The 25,193-nt window shown below is 46.1% G+C and overlaps 1 protein-coding gene across 10 annotated transcripts; it reads left to right on the forward strand.

The window, feature by feature from the left end:
* Positions 1 to 656: 656 nt before the first annotated feature.
* VPS33A (VPS33A core subunit of CORVET and HOPS complexes) lies at positions 657 to 23,926 on the forward strand. 10 transcript variants are annotated; one of them, XM_047087921.1, is made up of 13 exons: positions 657 to 779; positions 2,556 to 2,621; positions 3,070 to 3,197; positions 4,075 to 4,261; positions 11,463 to 11,579; positions 12,437 to 12,611; positions 13,381 to 13,574; positions 15,178 to 15,304; positions 16,417 to 16,484; positions 17,069 to 17,206; positions 19,622 to 19,759; positions 21,822 to 21,990; positions 22,362 to 23,926. In XM_047087921.1, the coding sequence occupies exons 1-13, from the start codon at positions 678 to 680 to the stop codon at positions 22,541 to 22,543; spliced, it is 1,791 nt and encodes a 596-aa protein (XP_046943877.1). In that variant the 5' UTR covers positions 657 to 677; the 3' UTR covers positions 22,544 to 23,926. The 10 variants fall into 10 exon arrangements, 9 of the variants coding, with proteins under 9 accessions (XP_046943877.1, XP_046943882.1, XP_046943879.1 ...); XM_047087926.1 differs by lacking the exon at positions 22,362 to 23,926 and having other exon boundaries at positions 21,796 to 21,915; XM_047087923.1 differs by lacking the exons at positions 21,822 to 21,990; positions 22,362 to 23,926 and adding an exon at positions 20,230 to 20,580.
* The last annotated feature ends 1,267 nt before the right edge of the window (positions 23,927 to 25,193 follow it).

Raw genomic sequence — 25,193 nt, forward strand, 5'->3', positions numbered from 1 at the left:
CGAACTCACGGGCCGCGAGATCGTGACCTGGCTGAAGTCGGACGCTTAACCGACTGCGCCACCCAGGCGCCCCAGGCACCCTAAGTTTTTAAAATGAAACACGACGTAAATTCCACCCTCTTGATTCTCACAACTCAAAAGAACATACGAATTTTATTAATGGAGTGGGAACTGGATTCCACATGGGATATTATCTGTGTGAAATACAATGCAGTGAATCTACTGGCAAGAGCTAAACAGACAAGTTTGTCGCAGCCGTTGTCTTTTCTTGGGTAAAATTTAGCCTACAAACTAAAAGAGCAAAGCGGAGGGCTTTCTGACTGCTATAATTTAAAAGATTTCCATGATAGCGGGTACGCTTGCTGCTACGAAGCAAGTCGCGATTTTTAAGCGGAAGAAGTAGGACCCAGTCCCCGTCTCTCAACTCAATTCTCTGCGACCAACGACTCCTGGACTGAGGCAGGGTCTCGATGGGGCCGGGGGTCTTGGGGAGCTTCGGAACCGATGCAGCAGAGGGAAAGCAGCGGGCGCCTGATTCAGCACAGACGGTAGGCGCAGGCCCACCTCAGCTTCCGGGTTGGCTGGGGAGGTGGGGGGAGGGGGCGGTCAGCCGTCCTGGTCACGTGAACGCGCCGTCACGTGACTGCGTTCGTGGGCTACGCCTAGGGGGAAGCAAGATGGCGGCGCACCTGTCCTACGGACGAGTGAACCTGAACGTGCTGCGCGAGGCGGTGCGTCGCGAGCTGCGAGAGTTCCTGGACAAGTGCGCGGGAAGCAAGGTGAGCGATGGGAGGCGGCGACACTGCTTTCCAGCCCCCCGTCCCTCCTGGCCCAATCCGGTGCCCGATAGCCTGAGCTCCTGGTGCACGAGGTCCCTGGGGCTTCCGAGGAGGGGAGCGGGCAGGACCAATGCGCGGGGGAGAGGGGTCTGCCGGTGGGGCTGGGGCACACGGCAGGAGTCGGCGTGGCATCGCGATTGCTTTGTTGCAGCAGAGTAAGCCACTGTGGTATCCCAGGCCATCGTGAACCTTATTTATGTCAGGTGGCCCTCAGATCCAGAGGGGCAGTTCTGGTGCCCCCTGGGAACAGGACGAATGGGGCGGGCCCGGCCCAAGGATGTCGATGGGCCAGTGAACATGCCTTACAGCGATCATGCATGTCGTACCTTTAAAAGCCTGTGTAGCACTAGCATCTTAGAACCTGCTGCTCACACGTATTATGAAAGAGGTTGTAGTTATTTGCGGTTTTAACGTGACTTTTCTAGGGTTTGTTTCTCCTGTTAGACGTTTACTACCACCCAGCTCACGACTGGGAAATTGTAGATCAAGGACTTAATAGGATTTCGTCTAAGTGGTGTCATCTTTCTCCTCTCTCCTTAGGGTTTATTTGTCCCCCTAAGTAACTGGCAATACAACTCCGGAAAGGAAAGGAAAACTGGGGAATCTCAGGAATCGGTTTTAGGAAGAACAGAACTTCAAGAGATGGAGTGGGTGCTAGCAGCCATTGAGAGAAAAAGGCAGGCTAAGCCCTAGGTGCCCAGTTCAGGCTCAAGAAATGATACTGAAATCTGAATAACATCACGGATTGGATCAATGGCAATATTGTGGGTGTAATATTGTGCTGTGGTTTTGCAAACTGTTACCATTGGGGGAAACTGGGCAGAGCATGCAAGGGCTCTCTCTGTAATATCTCTTACAAATAAAAGTTAATCTACACTTATCTCAGTAAAAATTTCAGTTAAAAAAGGGAAGAAGAGGGGTGCCTGGGTGGCTCAGTCGGTTAAGCCTCCCACTTCAGCTCAGGTCATGATCTCACGGTTTGTGGGTTCGAGCCCTGCTAACAGGGGTCTGTGCTGACAGCTTGGAGCCTGCTTTGGATTCTGTGTCTCCCTCTCTGTCTGCCCCTCCCCCACTTATGCTCTGTCTCTGTCCCTCAAAATAAATAAATAAGGGAAGAAGAAGAAATGACACTGGAGATTAGCAGTAATAATGTTCATGGGAGCCCAGAACAATGACCTGTGAGTTGTCAGCTGAGTTCTAGACTGGGGTTCTAGTCCCCTTATACTATATGTAAGGTCCAAAGTCCCTATGTGGCCCTGGACATGTTACTTAAACTTCCCAAACCCTTTAAAACTTTCCTCTTCTGTCAAAATAAGATTCGTCATACCTACATCCAAGGTTTTAATTTTATATAATTGGATTATGTGACATTTCCATGTAAAATGCTAGACTGAACCATTGCCATTGGCAGTTTCCATTTGGTTCAATCTACTCGTTAATACCATGACACAAATACACAACAAACTACAGTTCCTTCTTCCTGTTTGAGGATGGTGGTTATGTCTTAACTTTCCCGTGACAACAGTAACATCCTTGTCCAGATCCTGTTTTTCTTTAGACCTGTAAGATACGAATATGATTAGAGCCAGTTAAAATTTTTGCTAATTCAGTTGGAAGCAAATATTCCTACTACGTCTTCTGACTGCTGTCTTCTGTTGATATTGTTGAAATTCCTGATATTAACCCTAACAAGAGAAAGTTTCTCCCCTCCTACAGGCAATAGTTTGGGATGAGTACCTCACAGGACCATTTGGCCTGATTGCACAGTATTCACTACTGAAGGTAAATGAGCTATTTGGGTTTTGTTTGGGGATTAATAATTCTGTACTTTAGTAGTAATAGGATTTTACATTTTTCCTGAGTAATTGACTTGCAGAGTTCTTTGGTCTTTATAGACACTGATGCTGATGCATGTCTAACATTTTTTATACGGTGGCCATTGGCCAGTGATTTTATACTGATCCTAATTCTAGAGAAATTACTAGCATTGTGCTATGTGACCATCACCTGGTGTCATTGACAGGTCATCAAGTGAGTCATTTGAATTCAGATGCAATAGCAGTGACTTAATCCTGAAACTTTGTCCTTTATACATCTGGCTTTGGGGAATCTAAATTTTGCTGATGAAGCATTATGCACTTTTGGCTGGGAGTGTTTATGATGACTGAATCTGGATATGATAGGTTAAGTACAGGGTTTTTGTTAACCTTTTGTGTATGTGTTTTCTTAGGAACATGAAGTGGAGAAAATGTTCACACTTAAAGGAAGTCGTTTGCCAGCAGCTGATGTCAAGAATATTATTTTTTTTGTCAGACCCAGGCTAGAGTTGATGGATATAATTGCTGAAAATGTGCTCAGGTATCTCCCAGAGCTTCTGTTTGGACCAAAAGAGGTTGATCCTTCTCAGGGTTTTAACATACCGAACTCTTCCTTGCAACCTCCTTGTCTTGGCAGTGAATCGGAAGGTGGTCTTTTAGAAAACTGGGCAGGCGTGAAAGAACGTAAGAGGGGAATGGGAAGCTCCCATGAACTTGTTCAGACAGTTGGAGAAGGGGGTCATCATATAACCCCGTTTTCAGGACAACTAAAAATTTGGACCTATTATCGGTGGGAAGGACCCTGATTAAAACTACAAAATCTCTAATGGTCATCTTTCAATACACTGTATATAGTGTGCTCGAATTTCATAAGCAAAATAAGTATGAGCCGATTAAAATTTAACGTAGCATCCAATCTATAGAGGAAGTTCTTAGCCCAGTTTGCACTCTGTGGTACAGTTGATTGAAAAGGCCCTTAAAATCTTAAAAGCATGTGGGCTATTTTGGGAGGCCCACTGTCAAGGAGACTAGAGGTGGAAGTCAAGAGTGATCTTTCATTTTTCCGTAAGACTGTGTCACCGCATTGGTTTGGTTAAAGAACCATCTGTTTTCAGTAAGGCACGGACATCCTGTTTCAATAAACCTGAGAGCTTAATGCCCCATAAATGGTTTAAGAGAAAGCTAGAAAATGCTTCACAAAACACTGGCTGTGAATCAACGCCTCTTTCCTCTCAGGGAAAAAAAAGAGAGAGAGAGAGAGAGCCAACTATGCAGCAGTTTGAGTGCGTTTATCCGATGCCCATTTATTTAGCGCCTGCTGTGTGCCAAGCAACAGGCCAGGCTCCAGGAATAAAATAGATGAAGTAGCCTACGACTCGAAGGCACATGCAAGCTAACAAGTGTTACTTCTCTTGCAGTGAAGACAAACGTGGCCCAGCAAGGGATTTCCACATCTTGTTTGTTCCACGACGAAGTTTACTGTGTGAACAGAGGCTGAAAGACCTGGGTGTTTTGGGATCCTTTATTCATAGGGAGGAGTACAGCCTAGACCTCATTCCATTTGATGGGGATCTCTTATCCATGGAATCAGAGGGTGCATTCAAAGTAAGTTTGACATTTAATTTCAGACTTTATTATTTTTTTTATTTATTTATTTTTTTTAAGTTTACTTTGAAAGAGAGACACGCACATGCCTGCATGTACAGGGGAGGGGCAGAGAGAGAGGGAGAGGGAGAATCCCAAGCAGACTCCGAGCTGTCAGTGCAGAGCCCGATGTGGGGCTCGATCCCATGAACTGTGAGATCGTGACCTGAGCCGATGTCAAGAGTCAGACGCTTAACCAGTTGAGACACTCAGGTGCCCATGTGCTTAATTTTTTTATAACAGCTTTATTGAGACAAAATTCACGTACCATAAAGTTTACCCTTTTAAAGGTGCAGTTCAGGGGCGTCGGGGTGGCTCAGTCGGTTGAGTGTCCGACTCTTGGTTTCAGCTCAGGTCATGATCTCATGGTTGGTGAGACTGAGCCACAAGTCGGGCTCTGTGCTGACAGTGAGGAGCCTGCTTGGGATTCTCTCTCTCTCTCTCTCTCTCTCTCTCTCTCTCTCTCTCACTCTCTCTCGACCCCTCTTTCCTGCTCATGCACTCTCTTTCTCTCTCTCTCAAAAATAAAGTGTGCAGTTCATCAGTTTTCAGTATATTCACAGAGTTGTGCAACCATCACCACTGTCTAATTTTGGAACATTTTTATCATCCTGTAAAGAAACCCTCTGCCCATTAGCAGTCACTCTCTCTCCCCCAAGCTACTGGCAGTCCCTAGTCTTGTGCCGTCTGTATGGATTTGCCTGTTCTGGAGATTTCTTATTAATGAAGTCATATACATGTGGTCCTTTGTGTCTGGCCTCTTTCTTAGCCTCATGTTCTCCAGGCTCATCCACGTTGTAACAGGTGTCAGCTCCCTTCCTTTTGATTGCCAAATAGTGTTCCTTTGTAATGATCTCCCACACTGTGTTTACCATTCATCTAGAGTGGACTGATCATGATTTTTCACTTGTTGGCCATCACGATGCTGCAAACGTTAATACAAGGTTTTGTATGTGCATGTGTTTTCATTTCTGTTAGACATACCTAGAAGTAGAATTGCCGGGTCATATGATAAAACTCTGTGTTTAACGTTTGGGGGATCCACAGTGACTGCACCATTTTCTGCTCCAGCCAGAGGTAGATGAGGGTTCCAGTTTTAGATCCTCACCAGCCTACCATCGTCTGTCTTTTTGGCTTGCCATCCTGGTGAGTGTGAAACATTATCTCATTGTGGTTTTGATGTACATTTCCATAGCAACCAGTGATGCTGATCACCTTTTCACGTGCTGATTGGCCATCGGTATGTCTTCCTTTAAAGAAATGTCTATTCGCTCCCTGACACATTTTAAAAATTGGGATATTGTATCTTTTCATGAGAAGAGTTGTAAGAATTCTTAGTATGTTCTGGATGCAAGTCCTTTTTTATCAGATACCAGATTTGCAAACATTTTCTCCCATTCTGTGGGGTTTTTTTTCACTTGGTAAAAGTGGGGTCCTTCAAAACACACACACAATTTTTTTTTCCCCACCACAAAAAATGTTTCTAAGTAAGCTTCACGCCCAGCATGGAGCCCATTATGGGGCTTGAACTCACAACCCTGAGATCAAGACCTGAGCCGCGATCAAGAGTCGAGTGAGCCACCCAGGCGCCCTTCCTGACAATTTTTAATTTTGAAGTTCAGTTTATCTGTTTTTTCCTTCTTGTCACTTATGCCTTTGATGTCCCATCTAAGAAGTCATTGCCTAACCCAGGGTAACGGGTTTTCTTCAAAGAATTTTATGGTTTTAGTCTTACATTTAGGGCTTTGACCTATTTTGAGTTCATTTTTTTTCTGATGTGAAGTAGGGATCCAACATCACTCATTTGCGTGTGGCTGTGCATGTGTTCCCGCACCGTTTGCTGGAGGGTGATGGTATTTTCCTCATTGAATTGTCTTGGTACCCTTGTTGAAAATCGGTTGTCCGTAAGTGTAAGTGTTTATTTCTGGTGTCTCAGTTCTTTGCCTTAATCAATATGTCTGTCCTTATGTCAGTACCATACTGTCTTGATTACTGTGGCTTTGTTGTAAGCTTTGAAAGTGAGAGATGTGAGTCTTCCAAGTTAAAGTAGTTAAATATATCACTTTTATTCTTTTAGCTTGTGCTTTTTTTTTTTTAATGTTTATTATTTTTGAGAGAGAAGGAGAGATAGAATGTGAGTGGGGGAGGGGTCGAGAGAGAGGGAGACACAGAATCCAAAGCTGGCTCCAGGCTCTGAGCTGTCAGCACAGAGCCCGACACGGGGCTCCAACTCACAGAGTGGTGAGATCGTGACCTGAGCTGAAATCGGACGTTCAACTGACTGACCCACCCAGGCGCCCCATTAGCTTGTGCTCTTGAGTGTTAATAAATCCTTTTCCACCCTGAAGATATAGAAAATCGTATATTTTCCTTGGAAAGTCTTGAAGTTTTGCTTTTTATATTCAGGTTTTTAAGCTAGTTTGAATTGTGTGTTTTATGGAGTGTGTGGTGTGAGGTAGGGGCTTGTTTAACTTTTTCCGAGTGGGCAGCCCGTTGTTCCAGCAATGGTTTTCTCCACGGAGTATTTTCAGCATGTGTTTATAGTGAATGTGCACACCTTTTCCAGTTCTGAGAGTTTTCTTGCAAATGTAATTTTATGTATTTGTTTTATTTACCATCTTTATTTCAAAGAACATTTTCTCTCATAAGAATGTTACCTTATCTGGGGCGCCTGGGTGGCTCAGTGGGTAAGGCCCGACTCTTGGTTTCGCCTCAGGTCATGATCTCACAGTTTGTGGGTTCAAACCCTGCATCGAGCTCCATGCTGATGGTGTGGGCGCTGCTTGGGATTCTCTCTCTCTCTCCCTCCCGTGTGCGTTCTCTCTTTTTCTCTCTCTCTCTCAAAACAAATAAACTTTAAAAAAAAGGAGTATTACTTTACATTTAATAAAATGATTTGAAAGTGTTTGAAAACATTATCCTTGCACAGTGATACATTTCTTTGAGTAAGAAACAGTACAGAGTGAAAAATAAGCCTCCCTGTTCTCAAGCTGCCAAATCCCTCCCAGAAGCAATCACTATTACTAATTCTTTTCTTTTTTCAGAGATGCTTTACATAACTGCAGCTTATAGTATATGTAAAATACTCTCCTCACTTTTATACAAATGGTGTCATATGCTATGTAAGTTTGGTATCTTGCTTTATTCTCTTAGTAATATATCTCAAGGTTAATTTATACCATACATGAAAATGCTTCTGTATTTTTAATTTTTTTTAATGTTTATTTATTTTTTTGAGAGAGAGAGACAAAGTGTGAGCAGGGGAGGGGCAGAGAGAGAGGGAGACACAAAATCCAAAGCAGGATCCAGGTTCTGAGCTGTCAGCACAGAGCCTGATGCAGGGCTCGAACTCAAACCGCGAGATCATGACCTGAGCCAAAGTCGGCCACTTAACTGACTGAGCCACCCAGACGCCCCGTTTGCTTCTGTATTTTTATTTGAAGTTGCATAGTGTTCCATTGTTTGGAGGTATCATGATTTATCAAACCAGTCTCCTTCTGAAGGACATTTCGGTGTTTCTGACCTTGTGCTGTTGGAGGTGGTGCTATAGTGAATAGTCCTGTACACGTCTGCCCCGAAGCTGTAGGCTTTAACTGTGCTTTACTCTCCTTTGACATTTGTCTTTTAATTTTGCTTGTGGTAGTTTTTGCCATGTGTGTTTTTCAGCAGAGTCACATTTGCCCATATTTCCTTCCTAGATTCATGGGCTTGTGATGCTGCTGGTCTGGACACTAGAACTTTTTAGAACCTCTGGTGTTGTACAAAAAATTATTTGGAACTTTTTCTCCCCCAGTGCGTTGTTACAGTGATCATCGCCTAAAAAGAGTTTACTTGGGGCAGTAGATTTCATTTGGCCGCACTGATTAATTTGAATAACGAGACCTTCTTGGCTCCTTTTTTGCCACATTCCCTGATGTTTTGCTTATATACTGAATCTCATCCAAGGACCGTACAGATTCCCCCTCCCCCCAACATTTTGTGTGAAGAACCTCAGACATACAGAAAAGTTGAAAGCGTTCTACAGGAAACACCCACATACCCATCACTTGGATTCCAGCACTGCCATTTTGCTGTATCTGCACCCTCATGTATCTGTAATGCTGTCCCCACATGTAATTAATTCACATCCGTGTAATTAATGGGAGTTGGTAGCAGCTGAGGAAGACTCGTCCTGGCATGAGGAAACTTGCCCAGAGGAGAGATTTCCTCTTTGTGTTTCTGGTGATTTGCAAAAAAAAGGACAATTATTTTCTGCTGCAAATTTCAAGCTCTTGGTTTTGTACGTTCACCTCAGATTCTGTTTAGAAATCAACGATTTTGCCTGGATGGTAAAGCCCCAAGTTCCACCTGATGCTAAATGCAACCCTGATTTCTTTTTTTTTTTTTTTTTAATGTTTATTTATTTTTGAGAGAAAGAGAGACAGAGCATGAGCGGGGGAGGATCAGAGAGAGAGGGAGACACAGAATCCGAAGCAGGCTCCAGGCTCTGAACCGTCAGTACAGAGACTGATGCAGGGCTCGAACTCACAAACTGTGAGATCATGACCTGAGCCGAAGTCTGATACTTAACTGAGCCACTCAGGTGCCCCTCAACCCTGATTTCGGATGGAGTTGATATAATTTTTACGTATTTATGTGATTTTAAGTAGTGAGCATAATTTAGTGGTTTTTGGCATCAAAAGGCACATGGAGATCTTTCTGTGCTTTGGGGATGTGATTGTAACCTTCTCCATCATTGTACTGTGTGAAATGTGGGAATCAGAGGTCAGCCCGTTGACTGGGCCTGGCCCGTTCACAGCACTCAAGAACAGTGCTTAACGTATTGTGGCCTTCGTATATACACATACAAATCAGTGTCTATAAATCTGTCTCCTTTGTAAACACTGTAGGTATGTGGGATTTGGAGGTCAAAGAATATGTGTATTGAAATGTTAATGATACTAACATTTGTCCCTCTCCAGATGTCCTCCTGGCTTGAAATTCCACAAACTCACAGTAGAGTTAGGACATTTAACACACATAATCACCCCATCACCAACGATTTTAGAGCAAAAAATTCAAGATTAATATCTGTTAACTTTTCATTTATTTATTTACTTATTTTTGAGAGAGAGCGAGTGTGCGCATGCACGCCCCAGGAGACAGAGAGAGGTGGAGAGAGAGAATCTTAAGCAGGCTCTGTGCCCAGCTCAGAGCCCGATGTGGAGCTCGGTCTCACGACCCTGAGATCGTGACGTGACCTGAAATCAAGAGTCAGACGCTTAACCGGCTGAGCCACTCAGGCACCCTGTTGTTAACGTTTAAATCTTTTTTTAAAGATACACTTGTGGGGGCACCTGGGCGACTCAGCCGGTTAAGCATCCAACTCTTGATTTCAGCTCAGGTCTTGATCTTGTGGTTTGTGGGTTTGAGCCCTGCATCAGTCTCCATGCTAGCAGTGTGGAGCCTATTTAGGATTCTTCTCCCTCCCTCTTCGCCTCCCTCTGCCGATGCACTCGTGTGCACGTGCACGCGTGCCCGCTCTCTCTCTCTCTCTCTCAAAATAAATGAATATTAAAAAGAAAAGAGACTCATAAAAGAAATACCTGTAGTGGTAAAACTTTTTTTTTTTTTTTCAATGTTTATTTATTTTTGGGACAGAGAGAGACAGAGCATGAACGGGGGAGGGGCAGAGAGAGAGGGAGACACAGAATGGGAAACAGGCTCCAGGCTCTGAGCCATCAGCCCAGAGCCCGACGCGGGGCTCGAACTCACGGACCGCGAGATCGTGACCTGGCTGAAGTCGGACGCTTAACCGACTGCGCCACCCAGGCGCCCCAAAACTTTTTAAATTAAAAATACGAATGCTATTTGGGAGGTGTTCCCTAATTTTTTCTTCCTTGAATTTTGATCTCACTTCCGCTCCAATCAGGAGTTCTAAGCAATTTTGCCAGAAAGTGTCTCCAGACCTTCTTGATCTTGGCCTGGCCCGTTCACTGCAGTGTTAAAATACCCCAGACCTGGAAGAGCCATCATCCTTCACTGCTTCCAGTAGTGACCACACACTCACCAGTGTCTTTGGGGGACAGCCCTCCTCCCTCCCCGGGGGGGAGTGCACTAGTGCTCTACTCTGTCTTCCCCGATTCCTCTGGTGTCCTTTCCCTCCTGGCTTTGGAGGCTAGAGACACGTTGGGTGGGTGGGTGGAGGGCAGGTGTCTGGTGCTGTGTACCATTTTGACTTACGAATGGGTGATATTTGTGGGGGGGAACGTCCAAACAATTCCAAATGATAAAAACTAACATTTATTAAGCACTTACTGTAGACTTTAAGTGCTGGGGTTAAATGTTTTACATGCATTTTCTTCTCACTCCTTATGCTTTGTGGACGATATTCCCTTCTACTGATGGGTAAGCTGAGGCACGCAGAGGTTTTCTCACCGGCCCAGGGAGCAGCTGGGAAGTGGCCCGGCTGGGGCCCAGATCAAGGCTGCCGGAGTCTAGAACCGTGCCCCACCCCCCGACGAGGATCAGATCTGAGTGTTTCCCCTCTTACTTCCCAGCTGGTCTTGTGTGCATTTTATTGGCCTTTACAAAATAGACCTTGTATATTTTATGTCATAAAATGTATTTTCTAAAAATGAGATCATAATCTAAAGATTCTTCAGCCACTCCTTTTCACTTCTCAAGACGTTAGGACCTTTGTTTGTTGGCAGCATATGTGAAAACCTCGTGTTTGTCAGAATGGCTAAGTACCCTGTCGTGTGGTCCTCTGGGACTCCAGGGGTCAAAGAGTATGTGCCTCTATGGGTATTAGCATAGGGCCTTCCCAGAATGTCCTGCCAGGGTCTACACTCCCCACGGTGAGTGGGAGAACCCATTCCCCTTGTAAGTCTTTGTTAATCAGTTTAGTGACGAGCTCGTAAAGTACACCTGGTGTGCTTGACGAACACTTTTCTTCCAGAAGGCTCTGCCAGTTGCTTCCACAGCTGCGTCTCCATAGCACCGCTGTTGGCCTTGTGCTCTAGACTCCCAAAGAGCAGCTTGACAAAACGGTCTTGCGTCCCCCGCTTTCCAGGCAAAGCGGGAAATGAGTGGAAAACCCCAGTACCAGACAGAGGCGGGTGCTGGCAAGCACCCTATGACTGTGGCCTGGCAGTAACCACCCTTCTCCCCCCACCGACAGGAATGCTACCTGGAGAGTGACCAGACCAGCCTCTACCATGCAGCCAAGGGGCTGATGACCCTGCAGGCTCTGTACGGGACAATCCCCCAGATCTTTGGGAAAGGAGAGTGTGCCAGGGTAAGAAGCGGCATGTGTTTCTGGGGTGAAGGAAGGGGTGCCCTGCTACCCAAAAGGGGAGTGATAGCAAGCTGTTTCCAAATAAGTACAGCCAGTCCTGTTTGTGAATTCACCTAGTTGCTGAAATGTACTCGTAACCCCCCAGACCGATAGTCACGGTGTTTTGTGGACAGGTCCAGGGCAGCAAAAAATTTGAGTTGTCCAATGTGCCTGTTCCCAGCTGACATCTCTGCCTTCTTGTGATGCTCTGCCTTCTTGTTTCATCTCTTGGACTATAAACGGGCACTATATAGTGCCGTGTGCTACTTAACGCCATATTTCTTGCACTTTTGTGCTTTTTATCGGTGATCTCACTGTTTCACATGGCCCCACAGGTAGTCCTAAAGCACTGTCCAGTGTTCCCAAGCTCAGGAAAGTTCTGGTGTGCCGTACGTAGAAAATACCTACGTTGGCTAAGCTTCCTTCGGGCATGAGTTACAGTGCTGTTGGCTATGAGTTCATTGTTGGTGAATCAACAGTATATATTAAATAAGGTGTCTTTAAATAGAAACACACATTGATTAGTTGATAAAAATGTTGTCACCAGAGGCTCACGGGAACTTAACCCCGTATTTCCCCTCAGAGCAGTGGCTCCGTATTCGCTAAGTCAGTGGTCACGGTGACTCTCCATAAGTACCATGAATAACGAGAACAGACTGTGTCTGAGCTCATGCCTCGTTGAGTAGTGGCCGGTGTTGGGGTACATGTACGTGTTCGAGTGGGTGGCCAACAGCAGACGCTCTTCTCTGTCTTGAGCTAAATTTGAAAATCAGCTAATGCCCAGGAAAGTCCCATCTGATCCAATGTTTGATTTCCAGCAAGTGGCCAATATGATGATCAGGATGAAGAGAGAGTTTACAGGAAGCCAAAATTCAATATTCCCTGTTTTTGATAATCTCTTGCTGCTTGATCGAAACGTGGATTTATTAACGCCTCTTGCCACGCAGCTTACGTATGAGGGACTCATTGATGAAATTTATGGCATTCAGAACAGTAAGTAAAGCGACATCTGTGTTTACTAACAGGTCACTGGATACAGACATCCAGAAGGTTTCTCCTTTTTTTTTGAGATGCTGTCTTTGCATGTAAATCAGAGGATATTTGAGAAAATAAAAATACTGACTTTCGGCTTTCAGACAAAGTCCAAGCAAAAACTGCTGTCGTCGGTGCCACAAGGGCTGGCCAGGTGCTTTGTGTGCAGGACTGTGCTTATCCCCGTGAGCTGTGGCCATGGGTTAGATTCAGGTGGCGTTGCAGTTCGGAGATTGTAGACCCTCCCGGCTGGCAGTTGTTCAGGAAAGCTTGTCGGAGAGGCGGCATTTGCCCTGGGTTTGCGGAGAGGGCACAGCGTGGGGCACACCATGTCATAAATGCAGGGACGCTACAGGGGAGATTGCTGTGAGTATATCCAGGGAAGGGCAGGTAGTCGAGGTTGGGGACACCAGATGGAAGACTGGGGAGGCCGGCTAGCAGTTGGGTGCGACAGATTATTAGGTCAGAGGTCACTTTGGCCCACATGATGCTTGTTTCTGTCAGCATTTAAAATTTTAGAAACGTTTAGTAATAATCCTGATTGATTTATTTGTGACCAAAGTGTACCTTGATATGGGAAAAACTGAAACCTCTGTGCCATACGCCATTTTCCCTAAAGCCAAGGGCTTCCTTCTCTCCTGAGCTGGAGACTTCTGTTTTGAGCCTGGGCACTTGATCGGTTCTGCCGGTAAATTCACCCAGGCGCTTGTCTCCTTCCATTGTGGCTCAGGTTATGTGAAGTTACCTCCGGAGAAATTTGTACCTAAGAAACAGGGCGATGGCGGGAAGGACCTTCCCACGGAAGCCAAGAAGCTTCAGCTGAATTCTGCAGAGGAGCTATACGCTGAGATCCGAGACAAAAACTTCAACGCGGTGGGCTCAGTACTTAGCAAGAAAGCAAAGGTGATCTCCGCAGCGTTTGAGGTGAGGCGGTCTGGCTGTCTTGCTGCGCCCAAGGTCACGGGCTAGACTGCCTCTCCCAGGAAGAGGGGCAGAGCCCCAGAGAGACACCCCCCTCCCCGCCCCCGCCGTGAAGCAGGGCGACAGCGTCATTGCACATTTCTCTCCTAAGGAGCTGTGCGTTTGGTCCTGGGGGCCCCACAGGCCTTCTTTTAGAACTCGTTCCCAGACCCACAACAGAAGGTTTTGAGCCCGCTCCTTTTTTGCAGGGTGGCAGGAGCTGGGTGTGCGGTTCACAGACTTGTGTCGTAAATATTTGCTTTACCCTCTTCTTTTTCGTGATTCCTACCTCACACAAGATGGAGCCAGCTGGGCCATAAATAAAAGATCCCCTATAATAGAACTTGCAGCTTGGGGTGGAAGCTCGAAGTTTAAGCCAGCGGGTAGGTGACGGGGGAGCCCCGCAGATGTGGGAGGTGATAATGAGAGAGGCAGTTTCATTATCACCTTCCTGCCTCCTCTTGCCCGGCCACTGAGTTATTCTTGGGGGAGCTCGTTTTGGAAACATGGAAATTCAGGAAGATGTTAAACCCTGAATATTTAGACTTTGGAAACATAAACTGGGAGAATTTTTGAAAACGAATTTCCCACCGAGTATATATCAGATTTCATCTTTCTTAGGGATTATATTTATTAATTGATTGTCATATATATATATATTTTTTATGTTTTAATTTTGAGAGGGAGAGTGCGAGCAGGGGAGGGGCAGGAAGAGAGGGAGACAGAATCCGAAGGAGGCTGAGCTGCCAGCACAGAGCTCGAACTCACAAACCGCGAGATCGTGACCTCAGCCACCCAAGCGCCCCTGATATTCATATTTCTGAAGTTCCTTTTGGTTTAAATGATTACATTTTGAAAAAAAAAAAAAAATCACTAAACGAGGTTCACTTTTCCATGGACGATATTCAAGGTTGAGATCCAGCAGTAAGAATGAGTTTTTTTATTACTATTATAGAGGACACTTCTTGCTGCTTACGTTCCCCTCTTGACAGCGTTTCTGTGTTTTACTCGAAGCGCTTGTGGGTAACCTAATAGCGTCCCCCACGAATACTCCAGTGTTACTCCAATGTCTGCAGATACCACTCACGATCTGAGCCTGGGCAGAGGAGGAGAAACCCTCACATGTTTGCTCTCTGAACTACCGACACGGTCATCAGGCACCACGAACTCCTCTTTTTTGTTTCATTCCTAACGTGGGAGCTGGGTGTGGCCTGCTTTATTTGTATCCCGTTCTTTCTTTCACATCGATAATAAATGAAACATCCTCTGAGCAACGCACAGAACGGAGCGCTTTAAAAATACCTTCCCTGGGGCGCCTGGGTGGCTCAGTCGGTTAAGCGTCCGACTTCAGCCAGGTCACGATCTCGCGGTCCGGGAGTTCAAGCCCCGCGTCGGGCTCTGGGCTGATGGCCCGGAGCCTGGAGCCTGCTTCCGATTCTGTGCCTCCCTCTCTCTCTGCCCCTCCCCCGTTCATGCTCTGTCTCTCTCTGTCTCAAAAATAAATAAACGTTAAAAAAAAAAAAAATACCTTCCCTGCCCGATGGGTCTGCTGTTCCATCCATTTCAGGAAAGGCACAACGCCAAGACGGTCGGGGAGATCAAGCAGTTCGTGTCCCAGCTGCCCCACATGCAGGCAGCAAGAGGCTCGCTCGCAAACCACACGTCGATCGCAGAGTTAATCAAAGACGTTACCAGTGAGTATCCCGTGGAGGGAAGGTTTTCATCTGGGGCCGACCTGCGCACACCGGGGTCATTGGCACTGTGACGCCTCCTTGGGAAAGGCAGCTCCGTTTTAACATGTTACTTGCAGCGTTAATTAAGTGTGTGCACGTTCATAGTTAAAAGTGTTCCGTTTGTAGTTAACCCATTTTTTCCTGTTACTAAAACTGTAATCCTAAAGCAAAATACTTGGAAGAGTGATAAGAGAAAAAAACTCTACTGCAAGTTTGCCGCCATAATGAGGCTCTGTTTTTTCAGTCTAGTGTTTTCCCTCTTGCTGAGGGTTATTTAATCAGAGCAATATGACGTTTCCACATTTGTTTTTGTTTTTCCCTTGAAAACCTCCTGCAGAATGGGTAGAGAGCTCACACGCTGAGTATTTTGAAAGAACTCAGAAGAGATATATTAAACCAAAGACGAGTTTATTCCTAAAACATGGGTGCCCCGTATTATGAAGTGTGCTTTGAACCTGAAGTAGAACATGGTATTAGAAAATCAGTCTTTTGTTTTCATGTCCGTTGAAATCAGTTAAAACTGGTGGAATTTGCTGATGGTAGTGAAATGCTGGGGAGATTAGCTTTCCCTGTTAGGGCACAGTTCTTGAGATCTGTGTTGAGTCCTGAGGATCGCCAAGGGGTACAGCGATCAACTACGTCTTGATGGAATTTAGGAGGATAGTGGTGTAGGATTTTCCATGTTTTTAGAAGATTGTTTACAGATGACAATTTATTCGATTAAAAAAATTTTTTTTTGATGTTTATTCATTTTTGAGAGAGAGAGAGAGACACAAAGGGGCAGAGAGAGAGGGAGACACAGAATCCCAAGCAGGCTCCAGGCTCCGAGCTGTCAGCACAGAGCCCGCCGTGGGGCTCGAACTCCCGAGCCATGAGATCATGACCTGAGCTGAAGTCGGACGCTTAAGCAGTTGTGCCCCTCAGGCGCCCCTCCGATGACAATTTGAACCTTTTGCTTGCTTGCTTTTTTTGCACGTCTCGTTTCTTCATCATCTTCTGTGTAGAAAAACAGTGTTCCAGTAAATTAACATTTACTTAATATCTAAGTTGCAAATTTGCTAATTACATTTTAGCCTCCGAAGACTTCTTTGATAAACTAACAGTGGAGCAGGAGTTTATGTCTGGAATAGACACTGATAAGGTATGTGAACAGTCAACTAGCAAATAATTGATGATTTGTCGGACGTAAGATTATAGCTAGAAGAGCAGCTGCTTTGATTCCCATGCCTAGCCTAGGTATTTTTGAGAGCGAGTGCAGAATGTGAAAATCTGGGCTTCACCAAGTAGCAGTTCCTTAACTTTGCTCTGTGCAAGGTGTTTTCTGCAGTGCATGGAGTGATGGAGACCCAGCCCCTGAAATCAGCAGTCTTTAAGGCCTGTAGTAGATAAATTAAGAGATTTGCTTTCTGAGGGAATTGGGTCATTTAATTCCTTTAAATATCCACTTCTGTTCATGTATTTAAAATTATTTCATTCATAGAAATTCCTCTTTTCTCTAGAAAAGTTCCAGACCATATGGTCCATAAATCGCCGTTATAATTGAAATAGGTGCAGTCACACATGCCCCAGCCTCCCCGCAGCCTCTCAGGAAGTGGTCTGCAGTGTGTGGACGGGCGTTTGCATCACTAAGTGCATCCTCCACTTTGAAAAATAATAGTAAATATTAAGTTCTTTAGGTCCCCAAAACGGACGGTGGTATGCATACGTGTATATATTTGTTTCCAGGTCAACAGTTACATCGAAGATTGTATTGCCCAAAAGCACCCACTGATCAAGGTGTTAAGACTGGTTTGCCTCCAGTCTGTGTGCAACAGTGGACTCAAACAAAAAGTTTTGGATTATTACAAAAGAGAAATTCTCCAGGTCAGTATGCTTTAAGTTACTCATTTACCAAGGGAGGAAACATCTTTTTAAAAAATACTTCTTGGTATTTTGAATACCAAAAATACTTCCGAGCGCCTGGGTGGCTCAGTCGGTTAAGCGTCCCAACTCTCGATCTCAGTTCGGGTCTTGATCCTCAGGGTGGTGAGTTTGGGCCCTGTGTGGGGCTCTGTGCTGGGTGTGAGGCCCACTAAAACAAAAACAAAAGCCTTTTTAATTAAAGCTCCTATTTTGATACATTGTTTCCACAGCCTTTATATTTTCTAACAAGTAGAGGGGTTGTCCTTGGTATTGATCACTGTTTACTGTGTTCGCATAATGACACCTGATGTTTATCGAGCATTTACTGTGTGCCAGGCTCTACTGAAAGAGCTTTACTGGGGCTCCTGGGTGGCTCAGTCGAGCCGGTTAAGCGTCCGACTCGGCTCAGGTCATGATCTCGCAGTTCGTGGGTTTGAGCCCCGAGTCAGGCTCTGCGCTGACAGCTCGGAAGGTGGAGCCTCCTGCAGATTCTGTGTCTCTCTCTCTCTCTGCCCCTCCCCTGCTTGTACTCTGTCTCTCTCTGTCTCAAAGATAAATAAACATTAAAAAATTTTTAAATGAAAAAAAACAAGGAGCTTTATTGTATTCATTCGTTTGACCTTCACTGCAGCCCTGTGTGTTAGATGCTGTTATCATCCCCCTTTTATGGATGAAAACACTCAGGCACAGAGTAGTTACATAGCTTGCCCAATGTCACCCAGTCAGTAAGTGGCAGAGCCAGTGCCAAAACCCAGGGAACTGGGGTCAGGTGCCCATGCTCTTAACTAGATTGCATTTGATTCAGGAAGGGACCTTTTTGCAAGTATTCTGATAATAATTCCTTCGCAGACTTATTTAGAGTAAGCCTGTTTTACTTCATAATTAGGAAGAAGCCACCTTTATTTTAAAAAATTCTGCCCTCTGTTTGAAAACGTCTCAGGGAATGTTTATTTGCTATTACCATCCACGGTTAAATACATTGTTGTTAAAACTAAACGCTCATTCAGTTTTTTTTGTTATTCTCTCGTTTAGTCTTTTATTGTTCATTTTTATTTTTTTAATATTTATTTATTTTTGAGACAAAGGGAGACAGAGCGTGAGCAGGGGAGGGGCAGAGAGAGGAGACACGGAATCCGAAACAGGCTCCAGGCTCTGAGCGGTCAGCGCAGAGCCCGACGCGGGGCTCGAACTCACGGACCGTGAGATCGTGACCTGAGCCGAAGTCGGACGCCTAACCAGTGGAGCCACCCAGGCGCCCCTCTTGTTTTGTTTTTAAAAAAATTACACAGATAATACACACGTTCTTATCACATAAGAGTCTGGTAAGGTGTACCTGGAGCCAAATGGGATCCTTCTGCCCCTCGCTCACACCACCTGCCTCCCCAGATAGGACCAACAGTTTGTTTGCGTGCTTCCAGACTCTTCTTTGCACTTTTGTACAAAGAATATTTACGTACACAGACTTGGGGGTGAGACTGGCTGGATCCGTGTCTCAGCTCTGCTGCTCATTAGCTGTGTAACCTTGGGCCGGTTCTTTAAACTCCTCCATCAAATGGAGACGATACTACCACCTACCTCACTGGCTTATTAGAAAGATGACTGAGTTAATGTATGGAAAGCTCTTAGAACAGATTACTGCCGCCCCTGCTCACAGAAAGTACGTAAGTACTGACCATTGTTACTATTACCTCCTGTATCTTTTTTAAAACAGAAGTAAAATCCTACGGTACATAGTGTTCTATTGTGATAGTTTTTGTCCTTAATATATCCAGATCTTTCTTGTCGGGATGTGTAGATGTCCCTCGTTCTTGTTTTTTAATATCTAATTATATCTCATATAAATACATAATTTATTTGTAAATTGGAAGATGTGTATTGCAAAGTACATAACACATTTATTTATTTATTTATTTGATGCTCACTTAAGTTGTGTCTATAAATTCTGACTTTAAAGTAAAATCTTTAAGGGCTCCCGGTGGCTCAGTCACTTAAGCGTCTGACTTCAGCTCAGGTCATGATCTCACAGTTTGTGGGTTCAAGCCCTGCGTTGGGCTCTGTGCTGACAGCTCAGAACCTGGAGCCTGCTTCGGATTCTGTGTCTCCCTCTCTCTGTCCCACTCCTCTCCCGCTCGTGCTCTCTCCCCCCCCCCAAAATAAACATTGAAAAAAAAATAAAAATAAAGGAAAAACTTTAAATTCCTCTTCGAAACAGTGAGCTGGGTTCATTTTAATGGGTAGGCAGGTCTCATCCCCTGCGGACTTTGGTAACGTGACCTCGAGTATGAACCGAATTGATTTGTGGGAAGTGCTCTTTTTAGAAAGTGGCAGAAACCCTCTTCCTGATCTGACATCAATGCCAAACGACTTCTCTTGCAGACGTACGGCTATGAGCACATACTGACCTTATACAACCTAGAGAAGGCTGGCCTGCTGAAACCACAGACGGGGGGCAGAAACAATTACCCAACGATCCGGAAAACGTTACGCCTCTGGATGGATGATGTAAACGAACAGGTAAGACACACCCCTCCACTTCAACTCAGTTTACCTATTGTTAACAGTTTATTGTGACCACATGTGGTACTTGATTTACACATCCACCATGCATTTTCTAGAAACAGTTTTCTAGTGTGTTTGAGAAAGTAATGCATTCGCGTGTTCCATCTCCCAGAATCCCAGCGGGGAGCGGAGAGGGTGCTCTCACACTGGGTGGTTTGAGGAGAGTTTCGGGAGATGTGGGCAGGGTGGGAACCGGTGAAAGGAGTCAGTGGCGATTCCTTGCCAGCCTGGGCCCGAGGGCAAGGAGAAGGAGCTGTCGCAGAAACCCGTTCCACAACCTGGAGAAAAGAGCTGTGTGGAGAGGCCGCCTGACAAGATGAGGGATGAGAGAGGCCTGTGGTCGAGGGATACAGCCAGCCTCCAGCAGTGTCGCCAGAGGAAGCCAGGGCAATAACCCTGACGCCATGCTGCTGCCTGCTCCCCAGGTTTCCATCCGGTGCCTCCCATTGGCCGAGCCCAAATCGGGCACGGGAGCACGTTGGTATAGAGCCTGCGGGTTCGCCTCCTGGACACAGAGCACCGAGGAGGGCGGAGGGATCGAAAATATTCAGCACGTGTGGTAAAAATGTTGGCCAATACAAAAGTAAGACGAACAGTGAGGAAGCAGGTTCCCTCCACACCTAACCCAGGTTTTCCCTCAGAAGGAACCACTGTAACCGTTTTTTTTAATCTATCCCTCCAGGAAGAGTCTTCTGTATCTACTGACATTTTAACATAAATGATGAGTATTTTCAGAGCGCCTGGGTGACTCCGTCGGTTAAGCGTCCGACTCGGCTCACGTCATGATCTCGCAGTTTGTGAGTTCAAGCCCCGCATTGGGCTCTGTGCTGGCAGCTTAGAGCCTGGAGCCCGCTTCAGATTCTGTGTCTTTCTCTCTGCCCCTTCCCTGCTTGTTCTCTGTCTCAAAGATAAGATAAGATAAGATGAGATAAGATAGTATTTTCTACCACTGACTCTCAAAGCAGAGTGCACTTTGCTTTACATTTACTATTGATGCCAGTCTTTCTAAATTTCTTTTTCTTATTTTCTGTTTTTGGACTTTCATAGGCACTTTATCAGGCTGCCTCCTGCAACAAAAGCTAATAATTAAAAAGCCTCCTCTTCCAGTGGCAAAATTGGATTATCTTTCCCCAGCGGGAGTATAGATACTCTTGATTTCTACATTGTACAGTGTAAACACTATGCTAGTTCCACTCTCTCACTGTTCTTTTTTTTTTTTTTTTTATGTTTGTTTTTGAGAGAGAGAGAGAGAGAGAGAGAGCACATGAGTGAGGGAGGAGCAGAGAGACAGGGAGACAGAGGATCTGAAGCGGGCTCCGCGGGACTCGAAGTCACGAACTGTAAGATCACGACCTGAGCTGAGGTCGATTGCTCAACCGACTGAGCTACCCGGGCGCCCCTCCCTCACTGTTCTGATCTGCCCCTCCCCACCCCAACCACCACTTACCACTGTGTCTTGAAGATCCTGTGATCTACTTCATTCTTTTTTGTAAGTTTTTTTTTTTTTTAATGGTTGCAGAGCGGTCTTGCAGATAAACCTTAATTTACGACTTGCCAGATTTCTCCTGCTAGAAATTCAGGGTGTTTCCAGTCTGTTGCTAGCACCCACGGTGTTAGTTTACCGGTTTGCGCTTTGGTCTGTGCTGGTACAAGCCCCCTCTGTAGGGTAAATACCTAAAAGCGGGACAGCCGAGTTCAAGGGGTGGGCTCGTTGTTACTCAGCTAGAGAGCGCCGGCTTACCCTCCAAGAAGTTTCTTGCCAGACCAGGTAACCTCGTTTCGTGGCCAGTACCTAGAGATGCTTTGAGTGGCGTTTTCAAGATTTGAGTGGGAAGCGAACCTCTGGCAGCTAAGAATCAGGCCCAGCCGGGGTGGACTGGAGCAGGGCGTGGCCGGCCTTGATTTGTGTTTCTGCCCTCACAGGCAAATCGCGTATTTTGGGGTTCCCTGTAAAGCCACTGTTCAGTGACTCTGTGTCTCTATGTCTATAGGCTTTTTTCCTTTAATTATTTAACAGAATCCCACGGACATATCCTACGTGTACAGCGGCTATGCCCCTCTCAGCGTGCGGCTGGCCCAGCTGCTGTCCCGGCCGGGCTGGCGAAGTATCGAGGAAGTTCTGCGCATACTCCCAGGGCCCCACTTCGAAGAGCGGCAGCCGTTGCCCACGGGACTGCAAAAGAAACGTAAGTCGGTGGCCAGCATCTGCGACCGCGCACCGCCGGTGTGGTTTTCGTGGATTATGCGGTTGCCCCGCAAAGTACCCGGGAGTCAGAGTCCGGCGCACCTCTCGGTTGCTGGTGGAGGGTGTGGGCACCGGAACCCGCCCTCCCCGCAGGAGTGACAGCTCTTAACCTCTGAGTTGAGGATCTCCGTAGTTAGAGAAAACGGTGAGATCCAGATCGAGTTCCTGAGTGTCCGAGGAATTGTCTGCACCAAGACCCAGTTACAGTTACCATTTTTTTTTGCTCCTTACACACGATGCTGCTTTTTCAAGAGGCGGGATGAGAAACACCCATAATAAATAATTCTTCATTTTGAAATGTTTCCATTTTAGGTCAACCGGGAGAAAACCGAGTGACTCTGATATTCTTCCTCGGGGGCGTAACCTTTGCTGAAATTGCTGCCCTGCGATTTCTCTCCCAGTTGGAAGATGGAGGCACAGAATATGTCATCGCCACCACCAAACTAATGAATGGGGCCAGCTGGATCGAGTCCCTAATGGAGAAACCTTTCTAGGGTGCCCAGAGTCGAGTGAACTGCAGAGGAAGCTCGTTTGGCCGCCACAAGGAAGGGAGACCTCGCTGGAGAAAAACGGAAGAACACAGAATTTACTTCGGGGTCAGCTTCTTAAATTACACGGTTTCCTCCTCTCTGCTTCTCTTTTGTGTTTCTAATTTCCGGAAGAAAGAAGACCAGAAGAGAATCAACCTGGGTAAAAGAAACACCAGTTGTTAACGTCCTAAGCTCAGGATCCTCCTTAGAGACTTCTGGAAGCGTGCGAAGGACAGTGGGGATGGATCGTCTTCTGCAGCTGCACACGGGGGGGCCAGTGCTTCAAATAAGAAGGCAGGGACTGAGGAAGTAAAAACGAGAACTAGAAAGGCTCACCCCTGATTGAATAGTACCGTCTTTCCCGTCATGCCCAGGGCAGTGGCTGAGTGTGGAGGCAAGAGCTCGTCTCGTCTCAGAGTTGAGATTTCTTTCTCCTGCAGAGCCTGGCACGTTGTATTTGGTGTCACCCCCTCCGTCATATCTGATCGTGAAGGCAAGTATTGATTCCTTGTGCTTTCCGCTTTCACTTCCTCCGCTTCGATAAAGCAAGAGGCCTGGAGGGACTTCTTTCTCCAGATCAAAGCTTACGTATCATCTGTCTGACCAGCTAAACTCCCGTGGCTCCCGTACTTCTCAAGGGCTTGTTACGTTGAGGGGCATGAGGATTGGGGAGCAGCTTCCTGGGAATTTTCTTAGACACTTTTCCAAGACACTTGCTTAGCACACGTCTTATAAACTCCAAGATGTTTCCGTGGCAGATGCCTCCACCCGGGGCTTCAGTTTTCTTCCCCGGCCATCACGGGCCCCAGCCTCCAGCTGGTCCCACCCAGAGCAGTCGTGACATCAGCATTTGCCGACGCCATCTCCACGGTAACTGCCCCCGCGTACTTCTGTGCGGCCGCTCCACACTCGGCCTCTGGCAAAACACGGCTCCGCTTCAGTCCCTGGTCCGGTACCTCAGCCTCTTCTGGTGCAGCTCGTCGATGGTCTTGGAGACCAGCTGCTCCTGCAGGGGGCGGTTAGTTAGCCGTGGGGCGGAGGAGTGGGGTGTTGGTGGAGAGGCTGGAAATCGGCGTGCGTCCCCTGCCTCCCTCCTGCTCCGTCCCAATGCCTGGAAGAGTTAAATCCAAGAAGGGGACCAAATGGATGGCTTCGTGGCCCTTGCACAAGTCTCCCCTCTGCCGGGGGACCACGGTCAGCATCCCTCCTGAGGCAGGGTGTGGTTTCTGTTGTTCGTTAGTAACCATACATGTTTTTTCCTCACTTTGTTTCATTAATGAAATTCTGTCAGCACGTTGCATGTTATGAGTGAAAGAGAAATTCTATAATAAATCTCTTTCAGAGTGAGGTGTAGAAGAGGTCATATTTAAGAGATTTCCTTCTCACGCATTCAGCTTGGCCTTGACCTTCAGTGTTTGGAAAATGGTCTTAAAAAAGAAAACTATCCCTGGTTTAGAAGGTCCTTTTTCAAATACTTGTTATCCCAGGGAGACTACTTTATACCTTCCCGCCCCAGCTGTTGTCAGCTTCAGCTGCCTTAGAGAATGAAATCCACCTTGCCTCTCAATGTTTTTGGCTCATGGGATTCAATTCAAGTCTGGTCAGGTCTCCTTGGCTGGGGTTTTTGTCCTATGAACAGATACTCAGCTGTGTCTCCTGTGTCTGCATTCACTCGTGACTCTGTACTTGGCTTGCTCAGAGCATAGTTAGGTCAGCTCCCAAAATGCATCTAGCAGAAGACTTAAAAACATCAATTGCTTCATTTGTATGCAAATAGAAAGTGGGGGATAATTGTATATTATCCGCCTTTGTGTAAGTTCACTTAATACTTGAAGCAGCCTTTGTCTCCAAGGAGTATGCCCTTACTGAGAAAGGGTAGGTGAATGGTACATTTATTCCTGGAGAGGGCGGATTGTTTACATCATGTCTGGACTTTTGTCTAGTTAGGCAGACAGTTCTGCTACACCAGCAACTCCATAAAAAAGAAGTCTGCATAGATAAGTATACATAAGCACTGTTCTGTGTCTTACTGTACACTTTTGAATTTTAGCCAACAGGGAAGCATTTGTAGTTGAACTGTAGAGCAGGAGAATCCAGGCGTGCTGAGAGAGACTGGGGACGGATCTTTTGGTTTCTTGGTGCATATAAAAGTTATGTTTACACTGTACTGTAGTCTCTCCAGTGCGCCGTAGCGTTGTGTCTAAAAAGATACATAATTCTCAATTTAAAAATATTACTAAAAAATGCTAGCCATCATCTGAGCTTTCAGTGGGTTATGACCACAGATCACCATAACAAATATAATAATGGTGGAAAAGTTTGCGATATCACGAGAATTACCAAAACGTGACACGGAGACACATTTGATCTCAGCCAAAAGGCCGAGAAGCGATGACACGGAGACGTAAAGGAAGCAAATGCTATTGGAAAAATGGCGCTGGCAGACCTGTGCAATGCAAGGCCGCCACAAACCTTCAGCTGTTTAAAAAAAAAGAAAAAAGCCCACCATGTCTCCAAAGCACATCGAAATGAGGTGTGTCTGGGCACCTGGGCGGCTCAGTCGGTTAAGCATCTGACTCTTGATCTCGGCTGGGGTCGTGATCTTACAGTCTGT

The sequence above is a fragment of the Lynx rufus genome, unplaced genomic scaffold (genome assembly GCF_022079265.1).
Source record: "Lynx rufus isolate CCGP_SWC_20201006 ecotype Redwood Valley unplaced genomic scaffold, mLynRuf1.p SCAF_24, whole genome shotgun sequence".
Taxonomy (NCBI): domain Eukaryota; kingdom Metazoa; phylum Chordata; class Mammalia; order Carnivora; family Felidae; genus Lynx; species Lynx rufus.